We start from the raw sequence: 17,105 nt of genomic DNA on the forward strand, positions 1-17,105 counted from the left end.
CAGGGGCCTAATGTGAGAGGGAGAAGTAGGATGGCCAGAGGCCTGAGTAAAGCGGAGAGCAGGGTAGTTAACCATGGGGACGCACTGAACCAGGATTCAAACCACCCTGCCTCCTGTTCTCTTTCTCTTTGTCGTTTGGCTAGCCCTTCTCGGATCTTGGCCATAGAATCCCTTACTATTCCTGTGTGGTCAGCATACTCTTCTCCTAGTGCTGCACAGAGACCACCTTGCTGTAGGAACAGCAGGTCTAATCCTCTCCTGTTTTGTAAAACTACTTCCGAGAGGGAGGTTAGGGACTTTTCAAGTGAAGTGATGGCAGTCTCTATTCTTTCTATATCTTTGTCAACCGCTTCTCTAAGTATACTAAATCCCTTGTTTTGTATAGTTAAGGCCGAGATCCCTGTCCCTGTTCCGATGGCCCCGAGTCCGAATATGATGGCTAGAGTTAGAGCCCCTGCAGTAATCAGTGCTCTCTTAGTTACTCTTTTTGGTGCTATCCACATCTGGTCTATATACTCAGTTGTGTGGTATATGATTTTTGGGAACACAATTACCATTACACAGAATTCTGACTGATTGAACATATCCTTATAGAGGCAGGGAGTTAATCCCGTGTGAGAACAAAGCCACCATGAGTTATTTGGTGGAATAATCCAGTTTTATGAAGTATTGAATATATTCCTGTTACTTATGCATAAGTGGCTATATTTTGTTGGCACTGTTCCTATACATGTCCCATTTCCCATAAGCACTGGTAGTGTGAGGCCGGGTCTTCTCTGTCCCCAATTGCAAGTGTCTGAGTTGTTTGCAGTGCTATAATTTCCTACTATTGCTACTGACTCGTAAAATGGAGGTTTTGTGGAATAGCACAGCCAACAAGCTTCTGTTTCATTGGGTTTAGTATGATTTAAGGCCTTATAAGTGGTATTCATCATTACCCATAAGGGGTCATCTTTGAATGGGATTTGAATTTTTTGGGGTTTTCTTGGAGTAGTCCCAGTTACAGTGACCACCTGAGTGGCCGGAGAATTAGTACCCTTATTTGTGGACCGCGGGGTAGTATTAGGCTTTCTTGTGGGCCATACTGACTGGTTTGGCCCTATTAGGGTTGGTGGAACCTTGGGTTCTACCTTTAGTTTTATCTGAATAACAGTTGCCTAGTAGGGTGGTTCCCGATATAAATAGATTCCCCAACTAAGCCCAGTGGTCCATCTAGTTTCTTTTTTTCCATCTTCTAGAAATTTGATTTGGACAAGGTTGCAATCGGGATCACGGATGGGCGCCGGGTTCACTACCGTGTGCCCGCGTTGGGCTTTGTTGCATGGCTTAATAAATGACATTTTAATATATTGGGGCTTTACGTGCCATTTCCAGCTCCCATCATTAGTAGTGACACAACTCCAAGCCTTGCAGTAGAGGGATTCGAGCCCTCTACAGGTTTTTGTCATCGCTCCGGTTCTGAACCCGGGGCAGGCATAGAACCCCTCATCTCGGAATTTATTTTGTTGGTACACTGCAGCAGACCTGCGCTGCTTGTCAAAGGGGGTTAATCCAGTAGAGACTGCTACTTTTTCTAAATTAAAGTATAAGTCTGGCCACCAGCTATTTAGTGGGGTGTCTGACTTTGTGGTGGTGTTATAGACTTCATGGGTTTCCCAATTAGAAACCTCCCAAGTTATGGGGCGCCTGGGTGGCGCAGTCGGTTAAGCGTCCGACTTCAGCCAGGTCACGATCTCGCGGTCCGTGAGTTCGAGCCCCGCGTCGGGCTCTGGGCTGATGGCTCAGAGCCTGGAGCCTGTTTCCGATTCTGTGTCTCCCTCTCTCTCTGCCCCTCCCCCATTCATGCTCTGTCTCTCTCTGTCCCAAAAATAATAAAATAAACGTTGAAAAAAAAAAAAAAGAAAAAAAAAAGAAACCTCCCAAGTTAAAGTATAGGGTGTGTGGGGGTTGCCCGCCATACTTATCAGTCTGTAGGAGGTGAGCAGGAGCATGCTAGTGAGTGTTCCTTCGATCATTGTGGGTCCTGAGTTGCTGCAACTGTCTTGGTATGGGACACCCAGGCCTTTGGTCTTAGCCGGTTTTTGGGGTCAGGTTTTCGATGCAGAGTCAATTTTAAAGGATGGATCTTACTCTGGTCAACCGTCCAGGCGGTGTTGGCTTCCGGCAGGAAGTCTTCTCCAACCGCAAATGGATCAACTGGTCGGGCGTGGGTGTAATGGATCCAGGTGGTGATCCCGTTGACCTTGAGAGTGGTGGGTGTAGTGAGGATCACAATGTAGGGTCCCTTCCACCGTGGTTGGAGGGTCTCTTGCTTATGTCTCCGCACGTATACCCAGTCTCCGGGTCCGTAGTGATGCGGCTCAGGAGGGGGCCCGCTCTCATAAATGGCTCTCAATCTGGGCCAAACTTCCTGGTGTGTGTGCTGGAGTTCCCTCAGGGAAATAAGAAGTTTATGATCATCAAATTCAGTTGACACATTAGACTGTAGGTTGGGAATTATAGGAGGGGGTACTCCACACATGATTTCAAAGGGGGTTAATCCCAGTTTGTAGGGGGAGTTTCGCACCCTGAACAGAGTGTAGGGGAGTAAGACTACCCAGTTAGCGCCAGTCTCCATGGTCAATTTAGTTAAGGTCTCTTTTAGAGTTCTATTCATTCTTTCTACCTGTCCTGAGCTTTGGGGTCTATACGCACAATGTAGTTTCCAATCAGCCCCAATAAACTGCGCTATCCCTTGTATTACCTTTGAAATGAGTGCTGGTCCGTTGTCTGATCCTATTAGGGTAGGGAATCTGTACCTGGGCATGATGTCTTCCAACATTTTCTTTGCTACTACCTGCGCAGTCTCATGCTTGGTGGGGAAGGCCTCTGTCCATCCTGAAAAGGTATCTATAAACACTAACAAATATTTATATCCATATTTTCCCGGCTTTACCTCGGTGAAGTCTACTTCCCAATAGGCTCCCGGCCTGGTTCCGCGGGTCCTGGAGCCAGGGTTTTTCCCGTGGTTGGTAGCGTTAGTTAGTTGGCAAGCTTTACAGCTAGCAACTATCTGTTCAATTTTTGTCCTGGAGTCTTTAATGGTGATCCTAGCATGTCTCATTAAGTCTTGCATTTTTCTTGTGCCCATATGAGTGGCTCGGTGCATCTTGGATAAGACTTTATTTCCCATTTCTTCTGGGAGGATTATGCTACAGTCTGCTGCTCTCCACCATCCGTTAAGGCACTGAGTCAAAGGCAATTTTTGGATCCAGTTTAGGTCTTCTTTAGTGTAGGTGGGACTTCCTGGTAAACTAGCTGAACCAGGGTCTGGTAGGGTGGTCATTAAAGTATAGTCCACCTGTAAGGCCACCTCTCGGGCCACCTGGTCAGCCAAATTATTTCCTCTGGCCACTGGTGTGATCGGTTTTTGGTGGCCTGGGCAATGTATGATGGCTAGTCGTTTAGGCAGCCAGAGTGCCTTTAAAAGAGCCAATATTTCTTCTTTGTTTTTGATAGTTTTCCCCTCTGCAGTTAACAGTCCCCTCTCTCTGTATATAGCTCCATGTATGTGGGCCGTAGCAAAAGCATATCTGCTATCGGTATACATGTTTAGTCTCTTGTCTTTTCCCAAAGTCAGTGCCTTGGTTAAGGCCACAAGTTCAGTCCGTTGGGCAGAGGTGCCAGCTGGCAAAGGCTCTGCCCAAACAGTCTCAGTTTCAGTTGTGACTGCTGCCCCTGCGTACCTTCGACCCTGATGTACAAAGCTACTGCCATCAGTGAACCAGGTGACCTCAGCGTCTGGTAGAGGGTGATCCTGTAAATCTTCCCGAATGCCATGAACCTGTGCCAATATTTCATCGCAGTCATGGAGGGGGATATCTAAGTCCGGGTCTGGTAACATGGAGGCAGGGTTTAGTGTTTGGGGGGGAGCATAAATGATTCTGAGGGGATTTAATAATAGCCCCTGGTAGTGAATCAGTCGGGCATTACTTATCCATCAGTCAGGAGGTTGTTTGAGGAGTCCCTCAATGGCATGGGGGGTTGTAACATGTAACTCTTGTCCCATAGTTAATTTATCGGCATCTTTTACCATTAGAGCTGTAGCAGCGATCATCCGGAGGCAAGGAGGCCAGCGAGCCGCCACTGGGTCTAGTCTTTTTGAAAGGTAGGCGACGAGCCTGGGCCATGGACCAAGAGGTTGCGTCAGTACTGTTTTGGCTATCCCCTTGCTTTCATCTATGAAGAGATGAAAGGCTTTGGAGACATTGGGGAGCCCTAAGGCTGGCGCTGTCAACAGGGCGAGTTTAATTTGCTGGAAAGCCTGCTCAGTTTCCTCTGTCCACTCAAAGGGCGCCTGTTCTCGGGTGACCAGGTAAAGAGGCTTAGCCATCTCGGCAAACCGAGGTATCCACAAGCTGCAGAACCTGGCCGATCCCAGGAATTCTCTTACCTGCCTTCACGTTGTGGGTCGGGGGATGCGGAGGACGGTTTCCTTCCGTGCATCAGTGAGCCACCGTTGTCCTCCTCTTAACAGGTACCCCAAGTAGGTTACCTCAGATCTACAAATTTGGGCTTTCTTTGCTGAAGCCCGGTATCCTAGGGCACCAAGTGTCCGGAGAAGGTTCCTGGTGCCTTGCAAGCAGGCTTCGGCGGTCTCAGCGGCTATTAAACGATGGTCGACGTACTGCAAGAGAGTCACTTCGGGGTTTCGACTCCGATACTCACCCAGATCTTCGTGAAGTGCTTCATCGAACAAGGTGGGTGAGTTTTTGAATCCTTGGGGAAGCCGGGTCCAGGTGAGTTGTCCATTTATGCCCCTCTCAGGATCGGACCACTCGAAGGCAAAGAGTTCTTGGCTTTTGGGGGCCAGAGGCAGGCTGAAAAAAGCGTCTTTTAAATTGAGGATAGTATACCATTGTCTTTCTGGGTTGAGGGCACTTAGGAGGGTATAGGGGTTGGGAACTGTCAGGTGTATGTCCATGACTCGGTGGTTAACTTCTCTCAGATCTTGTACCGGACAGTAGTCCGCACTATTAGGTTTTTGTACAGGCAGTAGGGGGGTGTTCCAGGCTGAATGACAGGGATGCAAGATGCCCAAGTCTAGGAGGCGACGGATATGTGGCGTGATGCCATTTCTAGCCTCTATTGACATCGGGTATTGTCGGGCCCGGACCGGATCTGCCCCTGGCTTCACTTCTATGAATAGAGCTGGGCGATGCTTAACCAACCCCATACCCCCAGTTTCGGCCCATGCCTCTGGAAACTGCTGGAGCCAGGGCTCTATGTTGTGATTTTGTGAGGGTGGCTCCTGATGAAGTCGATATTCATCTTCTAATCTTAGAGTAAGTACGGAAATGGGTTGGTTGTGGAGGTCAGTCACTTGGGGGCCCCCTGGCATGAAATGAATCTGAGCCCCCATTTTAGTGAGTAAGTCTCTTCCCAATAAGGGGCAGGGACTGTAGGGGATGACTAGGAAGGAATGGGTGACCTTTCCGCTTCCTAGGACCACAGTCCTCTGGGTGGTCCAGGAATATTTTTTTATTCCGGTAGCCCCTTGGACCCAGGAAGATTTTTCAGAAATTTTCCCATGGGGTCTGATCAAGACCAAATGTTGTGCCCTTGTGTCGACTAGGAATTGAACTGGGTTCCCCTCCACTTGTAGCGTTACCCTAGGTTTGGGGAGGGGATCTGAGCCCCGTCCCCCCTATTCTGCATCTTGAGTGAAGAGGGCGGGTGTGGTTTTTGGCTGCCACGGTTTTTGATTATGACGTGGCCTTTTCTTTTTAGGGCATTCTCGGGCCCAATGGCCTTTTTCTTTGCAATAGGCACATTGGTCTTTATCTAGGGGCTTTTGGACAACAGCAGCCAGGACTTTGGTCATTTTTTCAGTAGCTTTAAGTTGCCTGTCCACACGCTGGGCAATGCGGAGTAAGTCCTGAATTTGTTTTCCCTCCAGGTCTTGTAGTTTCTGGAGTTTCTTTTTAATATCAGTGGCTGCCTGGTTTACAAAGGCCATTACAACGGCAGCTTAATTTTCGGGGGTCTCTGGGTCCATGGGGGTATACTGTCTGAAGGCTTCCATTAGTCTTTCTAAATAAGCAGCAGGGCTCTCTGTTTTACCTTGTACTACTGAATATACTTTCGCCAAATTAGTGGGCTTGCATGCAGCAGCCCGGAGACCCGCCATTAGAGTCTGGCGATAAATGCACAGTCGTCCCCTACCTTCTGTCGTGTTGTAGTCCCAGCCATCCTGTGGGGGTCGGGTCAAGGGAAAAGCTGCATTAATGAGATCAAGGTTAGCAGTAGGCTGGCCGTCATCTCCAGGAACCAGCTTTCTTGCTTCCAATTGAATTCTTTCTCGCTCCTCGGTGGTGAACAGGATTCGGAGGAGTTGCTGACAATCATCCCAGGTGGGTTGGTGGGTGAACATAACGGTGTCCAGGAGAGCTATTAAATCTTTAGGGTTATCAGAAAATCGGGCATTCTGGGTTTTCCAGTTATATAGGTCACTGGTAGAGAAGGGCCAGTATTGAAGTCGGGGGTTCCCCGTATCATTGGGAGGCGGAATCCTGGCTCACGCGGGGCCCGGCCACGGGTACATCCAGCCGGCCCTTGGATTGTGCCCCCATTAGACATGGGCATGGGTTGAGCCTCCCTATTTTCTAGTTCTTCTATCGGCTGGGCTATGGGAGGCTCTGCTGGCGCAGGGGAAATGGGGTCGGGAGCAGGGATAGGGGCAGCTTGCGGAATAAGAGGAGGAATCTGGTAAGGGGGAGGGTCAAGGGAAAGTAAATCTTGGCTGTCGGGGAGAACAGGGGGTGCATTTGGAGTTTGTGGCTTTGGAGGGTTGGTAGGTTTAGCCGCTAGGATTTTGCATGGCCCTGTTGTTAAGAAAGAGGCCATCCAGGGAGGTGGGTTTTCCACTAAATCTCGCCACACCAGAATACAGGGAATCTGATCCGGGTGACCTTCTTTCCCTGGTAGGAAAATTCTTGATTTTACTTTAAGGACCACAGGGAGGCAGAAGGTTCCCTCTGTAGGCCAATTGACCCCAAAGGTGGGCCATTCAGAGCGGCAGTAGGTGATCAACTTTCTTTTGTGAATGTCTAGGCTTAAGTTGTGTCCTCTAGCTCTTACATCCCTGAAGTTGGTGAGGAGGAGGGAGAGAGGGGTGATTCTGAGGAGAAGAGAGGAACAAAGGATGGAATAATTAATTCTGATTAGGCGAGAAAACACTTAATTCCAATAAAGCATCTGATCCACGAAAGAAAAACAACAACCAACAAGAATCTCTGGCAGCGGTTCCAACTTTCTGGTGCTGTTGCAGCCAACCCAATAGAAAGGGTTACGGTTAGGATGGTGGTTATTACAAGGGCCCAGGGGTGACAGTACATTTAGACTGACACAGAAGCATTCGCATACTCGTCCGTCCGCGTCCCTCGCGGGAGCTTAGGTGCCTCTTAGCATAGGCCTGCAGGTTTAAACCCCCTGCTTGGATCAAAAAAATTTTGACCGCCTTAAGCCATGTGAGGATCACTGCGGAAATAGGGTTAAAGCCCACTGGAATCCCGTAGCTTACGCCGTGGGACTACACATAGGGTAAGTCAGGCGCGTGCCCCTGATTCCCAACAATCATTCCAGTCAATTCAACAGACAGACACACATCACATCAGAGCTTGGGTAACAATGGGCATGCCTACTGATTAGAGGGTTTTTTTCCTTCAGGCGCCTGGAGATGTTTCGTAGCACTCTGGACTAGTCTATGCAGAGAAACTGGAAGTACGTAGAGAAAGTGAAAGTGGTTAACTCACAGGCGCGTTGGGCGTGAGTGGCCCACAGAAAAGAGTCCTGATGGGCCAGAAAGGCCCCCAGTGTCAGTGGACGTCTCCAACTGACCCCGGCTGGGTGCCCTATAGCTCGTCCGCCAGGGTCACACCAGCTTCCAGATAGAACCGGTTTTCCTGAGAAGAAACACAGATCCGAGAGAAAAAGATAGAGCTGGCTTACTTACCGATCGGAATCAGAGATGACCCGTTGACCAGAAGTCTGGTGGGCCCAGGGGAGATCTCGGTGGGACCTCCAAATGTAACGCCTGAGGTCGTGAAACCCCCCACAAGAGACCACCAGAGTCGTAAGTCAAAGCCAAGCGGCAAGGGTCGTTTATTGCAGGTTCTAACCTGGACCTCCGCGCACTCGTTGCCAGTGACGCTAAGAAGCCCTGATCAGGGTTTGTACAGCGTTTTTATAGACAGAGACAAATAGCATAGGGGAGGTTTCAGATTATGGGGGGCCTGATTAGTTGATTTTAAAGTAAGGACATTTGTTGTTCTCTGATTGGGCGTCCTTTGTCTGTCCTTTGGCGGGAGAAAAAAGGGGAAGGGGAGGAATGTGTTAAGCAAGCAAGATTACAGAAGCGAGAAAATGCTGGTTAGTAAGTATTTTCATAATCTTAGGGTATAGCAAACTAAGTCTAGAAAAATTTAATGGTGCTCACATCGAACAATAGGCAAGACATACAAAATTTTAAATTCATTTTCTACACCTCTACGAAAGCACTCCCATTTTTCTCCCTGAATAACTGTTCAACATTGAGAAAATGTCTTCATTAGATTAATAGCAATTAAACTCATAGATTAAATAGGACATTTTAAAACATCTTGGTTGTACTTGAAATGCGTATAGACACAGTTCTCTTTGTCCAGTCCCTTACATCTTTCCTCCCAGCTTCCAGACCTCATTGTTGACTCTGCTTTTGTGCCATCTAACACAGTAAGTTCTACAATATTCTCCAAACTCAGATGACAGGATAGTAAAAATATTTGGATTCTTCTTCCCAGGTTTACATCTCTTTGCCTTTTAGTGGTGTGTTAGCCTGAGAAACAGAGACAGAGATTGAGAGTACTGAGTTTTTTCTTCCATAGAAGTATGTAGCTTTTAGACAAAAACAAACACCTACCAAAGAACAACAACAAAAACAATTATTTAAGAGTAATATGAATATGTAGGTCAAATAAAGCAATGCTATGATCCTTTATTTAGTTGTATTACAGGGCTTTTAAACACTGAGAGTTGGAAGTTAGTCACCTCATTGGCTAGATGATCTGTGCACCCTGTTCCTTAAATTTCTCATGTAGCTTGCTCACAGGAAGGTTCTTTTCATCTGACAGATTTAGACTGCAGCCTCTTCATTAACACCTATAATAGGTTCACCACTCATCCCTTAATTCACATCAAAGACAAAAGGATTCCTCCCTGTATTCTCAATAAAATGTCTCAGGCATGTTTACCACAGGGTACTTTTCTATTGCCAATTCCCATAAGTTCAGATTTTAGCTTTGCTATCATACATCATGTTCTGATACCTTTTCACAAGATCAGTTGGAAGATTGCCATTTTGATCTCATGTGCTCTATTTTTTAAGTGCTAGGATTGTGCCTTCTGCTTTTGTTTTTTCATTTAGACCCATAACTTTATGGCTGGATCTTGACTAAGCCCTTGTTGACAGCTAATCTTGGACTGTTTGCCTTTCTCTGGACCTGAAAGTTGGTTTTTGATTTTTTTTTCCATAGAATGTGGGAATAAGCATGGGTTCTAGAATGAGTACACCCTAGATATTGACTCTCATAGGAACAAAAACTTAGTGTCTTTCTTGTGGTTGAGAATATAGAGCTGTTCAAACTTTTTCTTCTCTGAACAGGTAAACAAAATGGATACAAGAGGCAACTACAGGTTTTATTTCTGGAATGTGTGGTAATAATAGACTTTCCACTGTTCTAAAAGCATACACGCTAGGGCAGAGTGACAAGAGGAATACTTTCCTTGACCCATCTTTAAGATTCTTGGTCAACTTTAACTGCTTCCATTGCAATTCCCTGTGCCACTTAAAGTGGACTCCATAACACCTGTAAAAGAAGAGTCATGACTACTTAAATTTATGATGCCTGGCTCCTATTACCCCTCATTACTTTTACTTCTAGTGATCCTGGCTAATTGACTAGGAGGGAACTTCTTTCCTTGGCTTAATAACATAACATTTTTGAAACAGGAGTATGATGCTTTAGAAACTGTGGGTGAATTAAGCAGAAAACTTTCTGGAGGGCACATGCCCAGAAATGTTAAATGCTTATTATACATCTGATAGCCACATATGAAAAATAACAAAATACAGCAATTGTATGCCAGATGTCACAAGGCATTATGTGATTAAGCCTCCAATTAAGGCAAAATTCTGGTTAGCTTTCATGTGTACAAAAGTATAGCTACTTCTCAACGTGTTAACTTATTATGACTTTGCTCATTGCAAGTCCAAGCATAAGCACTCCAGGCCTTGTCATAGAATGCACCTGTCTGCTCTTATCACACATTTTATTTAGACACATTCTATTTATAGGATATGTTGAAATATATGGTTCATCCATTTGGGGTTAGCTACTCATATGACCTGTACTTTTTCAAGTCAGTCTCTAGAATAACATATACTTAGCCTGCTGAAAGGCCATGTTTCCTAAGGTGCAGTTTAATATTTAAAATGTGGTCTTTATCCAAGAGCACTTTGAAGAGTCCCCACAGAAAACCCATTACTGCATTAGCTGTAGCATGTTTTTCAGGAAAAAGCTATTGGTGATAGTCCCCAGTTTCAACTTCCTGAGGTTCCACAAAACAAAATTATTTTAGAGACTGATGTCACAAATAGCTTGGTTTTCACTGAGAATCATGCGTTACTTTCCACTATAAATATGACTGACCCCATCTTCCTCTAGTTGTTGCTGTAAGGAAGGTAAGCACAAAATTTGAAACCTAAATCAGTCAGCAAATACTTCAAATGTTATCTAAAATGAAGTCTGGTAAAAAAGATGAGGAAAGGTATACAAAACAAATGGGGGAAGAAGAAAGAAAAAAAAGAGTATATGTTTTTATGTTTTGACTACTAATACTTCTAACATTAATTGCTCAAAATGGATTCTGGAAATACTTCTAGTCCAGTGTATTGTTCCTCTGAATTGAAATTAATTAATTTGCCTTCTTGTACCTAATTTACACACAAAATAATTACAAATGCCACTAGAAATAAGCATTCAAAAATCAAAGCAAATTGTAAATTAATATTGGCATGGAAACATGTACTGCTGAGCATATAGGTCAATAGTGATAAATGGCTCCAACTGAGAATTGATATGGAAAATGGTGAATAATTATCAGATTGGAAAAATACAAGATAATCACTGATTAGATTTCTCTCTTTCACAGCAATCTCTAAGTGATTTAAATAGCAGTTCCATTTACTAACAACAGATTATCTGCGAAAGAAGGAAAAAAAAACTCTTACAGCTCAATAGCAAAGGCCAAATAATCCAACTTAGAAATGTGCAAAGGACCTGAATAGACACTTTCCCAGAGAAAATATTCAAAAGGCTAACAGGTACAGAAAAAAACGTTTAATTAAACATCACAAATTATTAGGGAAAGAGAAACCAAAACCACAGTGACATATAAACTCACGATTGTTAGCTATTCTCACAGTCATGGGTTTTATTCTGTCATCAAAAAACAATAAGTAAGACATACTGATGAGGACATGCAGAAAAGGGAACTCTTGTGCACTGTTAGTGGGAAGATAGACTGGTATAGCCACTACCATTTGATCCAGCAATCCCACTATCTAAATAATTTGTAATATACATATACACGTGTGTATATATACATGCATAAGTGTATATACATACATACACTCATACATAGGAATGCTATTTAACTATAAAAAGAGAAGGAAAATCTTTCCATTTATGACAACAGGGATGGATTTTGGGGCATTATGCCAAGTGAATGAAATAAGTCAGAGAAAGCCAAAACCTGCATGAACTAACTTCTAGAATCTGGGGAAAAAAAAAAAAAAAAAACTCATTGAAGTTTGATTGCCAGAGGCAATGAGTGGGAGTGAGAAAATTAAGTTAGGTGGTCAAAAGGTAGAAATAAGTTATAACTTATAAGTTCCCGTTGTAAGTAAGTTCTGGAGATGTAACATACAACACAATGATTGTAGTTAACACTGTATTGTGTATGTGAAAGTTGCTAAGAGGGTAAGTCTTAAGTTCTCATTACATGGCTGGAACAAAATTAGAACTATGTGAAGTGATGGATTTTAACTAATTCTATTGCGTTAATTATTTTGTAGTATTACATATATCAAATCATGATGCGGTATATACCTTAAACTTATACAATGTTATATGTCAATCATAGCTCATGAACATTTAAATGATTTTCTTAAGATGTTTCATTAGCATATTCTTATAGAGTTGAGCTATAAGGAAAGTAAAGAGAACAAATTCTTATTTATTTAATGCCTGCAAACAAACACTTTTGGTTACTATTTAGCAAAGTGGGTAAATTAAGGTTACACAGCTAAATGACAGAGACAGGATTCAAACACAAGTTATATAACTAAAAATTTTTACACTTTTCTGCCTTATGTCCTGCCCCCCCACCCCCATTATTGAACATTTTTAGTATTCTACCTCTTAGTGAAAATACCAGAAGGTATCTTCACTCACTGACCCAGTATTTTAAAAATGTCCTTTCAATCATTGATTCATTCATTCTTTCAAGAAATAACTTTTGGTTGTCTGTTAGGTTTTTATACACTGTGCTTCTTATAACTAGTTGCTTGGAATAAAAAATGAAAAAGCTTGTTTCATCATGGCGATATTAGTCACAGCAGTTGGCCTAATTCTGACTTGAGTGATTCCATTTTCACATGCTTAAATCTTTCTTCTCAGGAAGAGAAGTGATTAAACATGACAATTTCATTTTTACTTTTTTGCAGCTAAGCTTCTGTTGTGCACCCTCTTAGAAATATATATACTTCAGAGAAGATGAATGGATATTTGTAGGTACTCAAATATTAAACAACAATTTCATAAGCTACTTCAGGATTTAATATGGGGACTTGGAGCTCCCTTTGGTTCTCAGGAATGGTTAGTTAAAAAGAAACAAACAAAACTTTTTCATGTTAACGGTAAAGTAAAATTCTAAATGCTTTCTACTTGGACTATATTGATACCTAAATTTATTTGTGACTAAGCTTTTATGGGATTTAAGGGAGTTCACCAGACTGTTATATATAACATTTAGCTGATTTTAGTGGTGTACAAAAAAAATATGTAGAATAAATTGATGCTTCCTTTTCTGTAATTACTAAATACAATCTAATAAATTCTTCTGGGTTATCATTTCTTCTGAAGACAGGCAATTATACCTCTAGACGCATATGCATAAAACATGGGATTTTGAAAGCAACAGCACAAGTGGATAGTTCCATGCATTTACTTAATATGAAAATACATACCTTTCAGTAAATAAAAGAAAAACCACATATTGAAGTTCAATTTTTATCAATATTCAATAAAAATTGTCATGAATATTTTGGTTAAAATTGTAGATAAATTGATGCAAGGGAAACAGAAACCCCATATAATTTAAACAAGAATAGGTGACAAAGTATTTACAAAAGCCCCCAAATACATATGGTGGAGAAAAATTATTACAACCAAAAAGCTTGACAAGAGAAGAATCACAAAAATATAACAAATTTTCCTTGGATAGCACAGAATAAATGTACAAGACTTATATTGTTAAGTAATTTAGATTATCATGAAATATTTAAGACAGTCACCACTTTAACATTTGAATTACTCAAGAAAATAATATATGAGCCCAAGATTTCCTGCTCAGCAACACTGATAATCAGCTGAAAGGCATGTGGTTTTTGCTTCCTGCACTGTTCAGTGCATGGCAGATGCCTATACAAATCTTAATTGGGCTGTAAAAGCCAAGTCCCTGTAAAATCTCAACACTGACACACAAGGATGTGTCTCCAGAGAAGGGCTCCATAATGAGGAGAAACTTCTGGGAATATAATCAAAATTGAATAGGACAGAGATAAGAGGTAAATTCTAGATAAAAGTGGAGAGAAACATAAGCAGGAAATCTCAGAAAGCAAACTGCCACATTTTAAAACAAAGCACACAAACAAGAGTAAAAGGAGATTTGTAAATTTTTAAAAGCTACCCTAAAACATACCACCTTGTGAAAATTCAGAAAGTTCAATGCATATAAAATGAATAAATACAAAAGTATTAAGGCCAGATACCATACTTGGTTAATATAAGAAAATAAAAAATAGACTGAAGAGTAGAATAATACACATTCAAAAAAAGTATAAAGCCAGAAACATATTAGAGATTTATGCAAGGCATGATTTTTTTTTTTTAAATTAACGTTTATTTGTTATTGAGAGACAGAGTGTGAGCAGTAGAGGGCAGAGAGAGGGAGACACAGAATCCGAGGCAGGCTCCACACTTGTCAGCATGGTGCCCCCAATGGGGTCCTTGAACTCACAAACTGTGAGATTATGACCTGAGCCAAAACCAAGAGTTAGGTACTTAACGGAGCCACCCAGGTGCCCTAAGTCATGAAATTTCTTAAGAATATTATAGGAGGAGTGTAGGAGCAAATAAATGCAAAATAATGCCTTCATAGCCACTGACCAGAAACAAGGGGGAAATTTTATAGATTAAAAAAAGGTTAAAATAATTTCAAGGAAATTAGCAGTTATTGAAGGCAAGCAAATAAATTCCAATATGTGGATAATGATAGTACCTGAAGAAAACCAGAAGGTAGAAGACATAGAGGATATATTAAAACTCTAACTTAAAAAAACTCTTGAAATTTGTTTCAAATGTCTCTTTTAAAGAGAAAAAAATACCTAAAACTAATAATAAACAACTTTGACTATACAAACAGAAAACGTACAAGATTTATATGAGAAAGCAAATTAGATTATCATGAGATATTTAAGATAGATACACCTTTTGCTGCAGTAAAATTGGCTAACATATTTAAAGTATGCAAGACAAAATGTACGCCAAAGATTTCTACTCAGTAAAACTGATTTTCATTTCTAAAGGCCATAAACTTATTAATATGCAAGTATTAATTGAATATTGTTCCCATGAGACTTTCTCAAGTTCTCTTCTAGGGTAAGAATTAGACAACGAGAAAAGCCAGAAAGATAACATAAGGCTCGTGGTAAGAATTACACACTTAGTTACTTGCAGAACTAGGATAAGGTCTCGAAGAATGTATACCATGTAATGGCTCTACTAGACATGGATTAAATGTAAAAGTTGGGACAGGATGTGGAGAAATTTATGCAAAAAAAATAAAAACTGTTTTCAGTAATCCTAGTGGTATTGATAGGATTCCTAATGTTCTGGATCTATTCACATGTAATATGCTATAAAGCAAAATGAGCAAACATAAAATATTCTAATTCTGCCACATTCTATATTTTTCAGGAACAAATCTCTGTATGGAAGAAAGTGGATAAATATAATACGAATATGATATAGAAAAAAATTAAGTGAAAACTCTACATTTAGCTCCATAAGCACATCATGTTTTGTTCTTTTAACCTAAAATATCTTTTTATATTCTGTTTCCCTTTGTATCCCTGTCTTCCACCTATTGGAGATACATATATTTTCAGATGATTTTACACATACATATTTATTACATCTACACATATAATCTAAATATATAGTTTTTCTTAAAATTATCTATAAACTTAATAACAATAAACATCCATTTTCTTTTCCCCTTAAAAGAATCCAGGACTAATATAGAATTGGCTGATTCCATGTGTGAAAGGAGCCCAGATGAACCTGTCATACCAGATCTCAAGGTACCTCTCAGTGAATATTAAAACTATGTTTGAAGGTACCTATATAAAAAAACATAGAAAAGATCAAAGAACTAACTGGTTCTTTGATAAACATTTACCCAGACTCATCTTGAGAAAAAGAAGACACAAATAAGAAATGAAAGAGAACAGACACCACAGAAATAACATGGATTATGACACTAATATGAGGAATTTTATGCTTATAAATTAAACACCCTAGAAGAAATGGATAAACTTCTAGATATATATAATTATCCCAAGGTGAATCCTGAAAAACATTCTGAAAAGACCAAATACTAGTAATGAAAAGGAACTGTAATCAAAACACTCCCAATAAACAAAATTCTAGGACCAGATACATTGACAGATGAATTCTAACAATCAACTAAAGAGTTTGAGAATAGGCATAAAATATTCAAAAAAGACAGAAGAACAAGAAAAGCATCAAAATATATTTTATGATGCTACATTACCTTGATAGCAAAACCAGACAAAGCAACTACAAAAAAATTAAAAGTACAGGTCAATATCTCTAATGAATATAGATGCCAAGTATCCTCCAGAAAATATTAGCAAACCATATACAACAATATAGTAAATGATTTATTTTGGGTAAGCAAGGATGGTTTAATATTCACAAATTATTATGATATAATACATCAATAAAATAAAGGATAAACACCATATGATCATCTCAATAGAGGGAGAAAAAGCATAAGATTAAATTCAATATCCATTCATGGTAAAAACTCTCAACAAAGTAGGTTAGAGGGAACATACACATCAACAGAGTAAAGGCCCTATATGACCAAACCATAGTTAATGTCATACTCAGTAGTGAAAGGCTGAGAACTTTTCCTCTAAGATCAGCAACAAGACAAAGATGTCTGCTCTCACCACTTGTATTCAACATAGTACTGGAAGTCGTAGCCATAACAATCAACCAATAAAAACAAGCAAAAGGCATTCAAAACTGTCACCATTTTCAGAGAGGCTGATACTGTATATAGAAAATTTTAAAGACTCTGACAAAAAAAGAAAAAAGAAACCTATTAGAATAAGTGAATTCAGTAAAAACTTCAGGATACAAAAAATTTAAAGAAATTAATTGCATGTCTATATAGTAATAACAAAGCAGAAAGAGAAGTTAAAACAATCCCATTTGCAATTACACCAAAAATAATCAACTGCCTACAAATAAACTTAACCAAGGAGGTGAAAGACCTGCATGCTGAAAACAATGAAGTACTGATGAAATAAACCGAAGATGACAGAAACAAGTAGAAAAATATAGCATGCTAATGGATTGGAAGAATTAATGAACTACTCAAAAAAAAAAATCCACAGATTCCATGCCCTCACTATCAAAACACCAATAATA

The 17,105-nt window shown here is 40.8% G+C and overlaps 1 protein-coding gene across 1 annotated transcript; it reads right to left on the reverse strand.

The window, feature by feature from the left end:
• Positions 1–501: 501 nt before the first annotated feature.
• LOC115499098 lies at positions 502–8,720 on the reverse strand. Its single transcript, XM_032595516.1, is given in 6 exon segments — positions 502–1,667; positions 1,917–6,551; positions 6,593–7,159; positions 7,766–7,943; positions 7,994–8,074; positions 8,693–8,720. Coding segments are annotated over 5 exon segments (5,394 nt in total). The 3' UTR covers positions 502–1,667; positions 1,917–2,011.
• Between the last annotated feature and the right edge of the window lie 8,385 nt (positions 8,721–17,105).

Source organism: Lynx canadensis, chromosome D4 (genome assembly GCF_007474595.2).
Source record: "Lynx canadensis isolate LIC74 chromosome D4, mLynCan4.pri.v2, whole genome shotgun sequence".
In the NCBI taxonomy this organism is placed as follows: Eukaryota; Metazoa; Chordata; class Mammalia; order Carnivora; family Felidae; genus Lynx; species Lynx canadensis.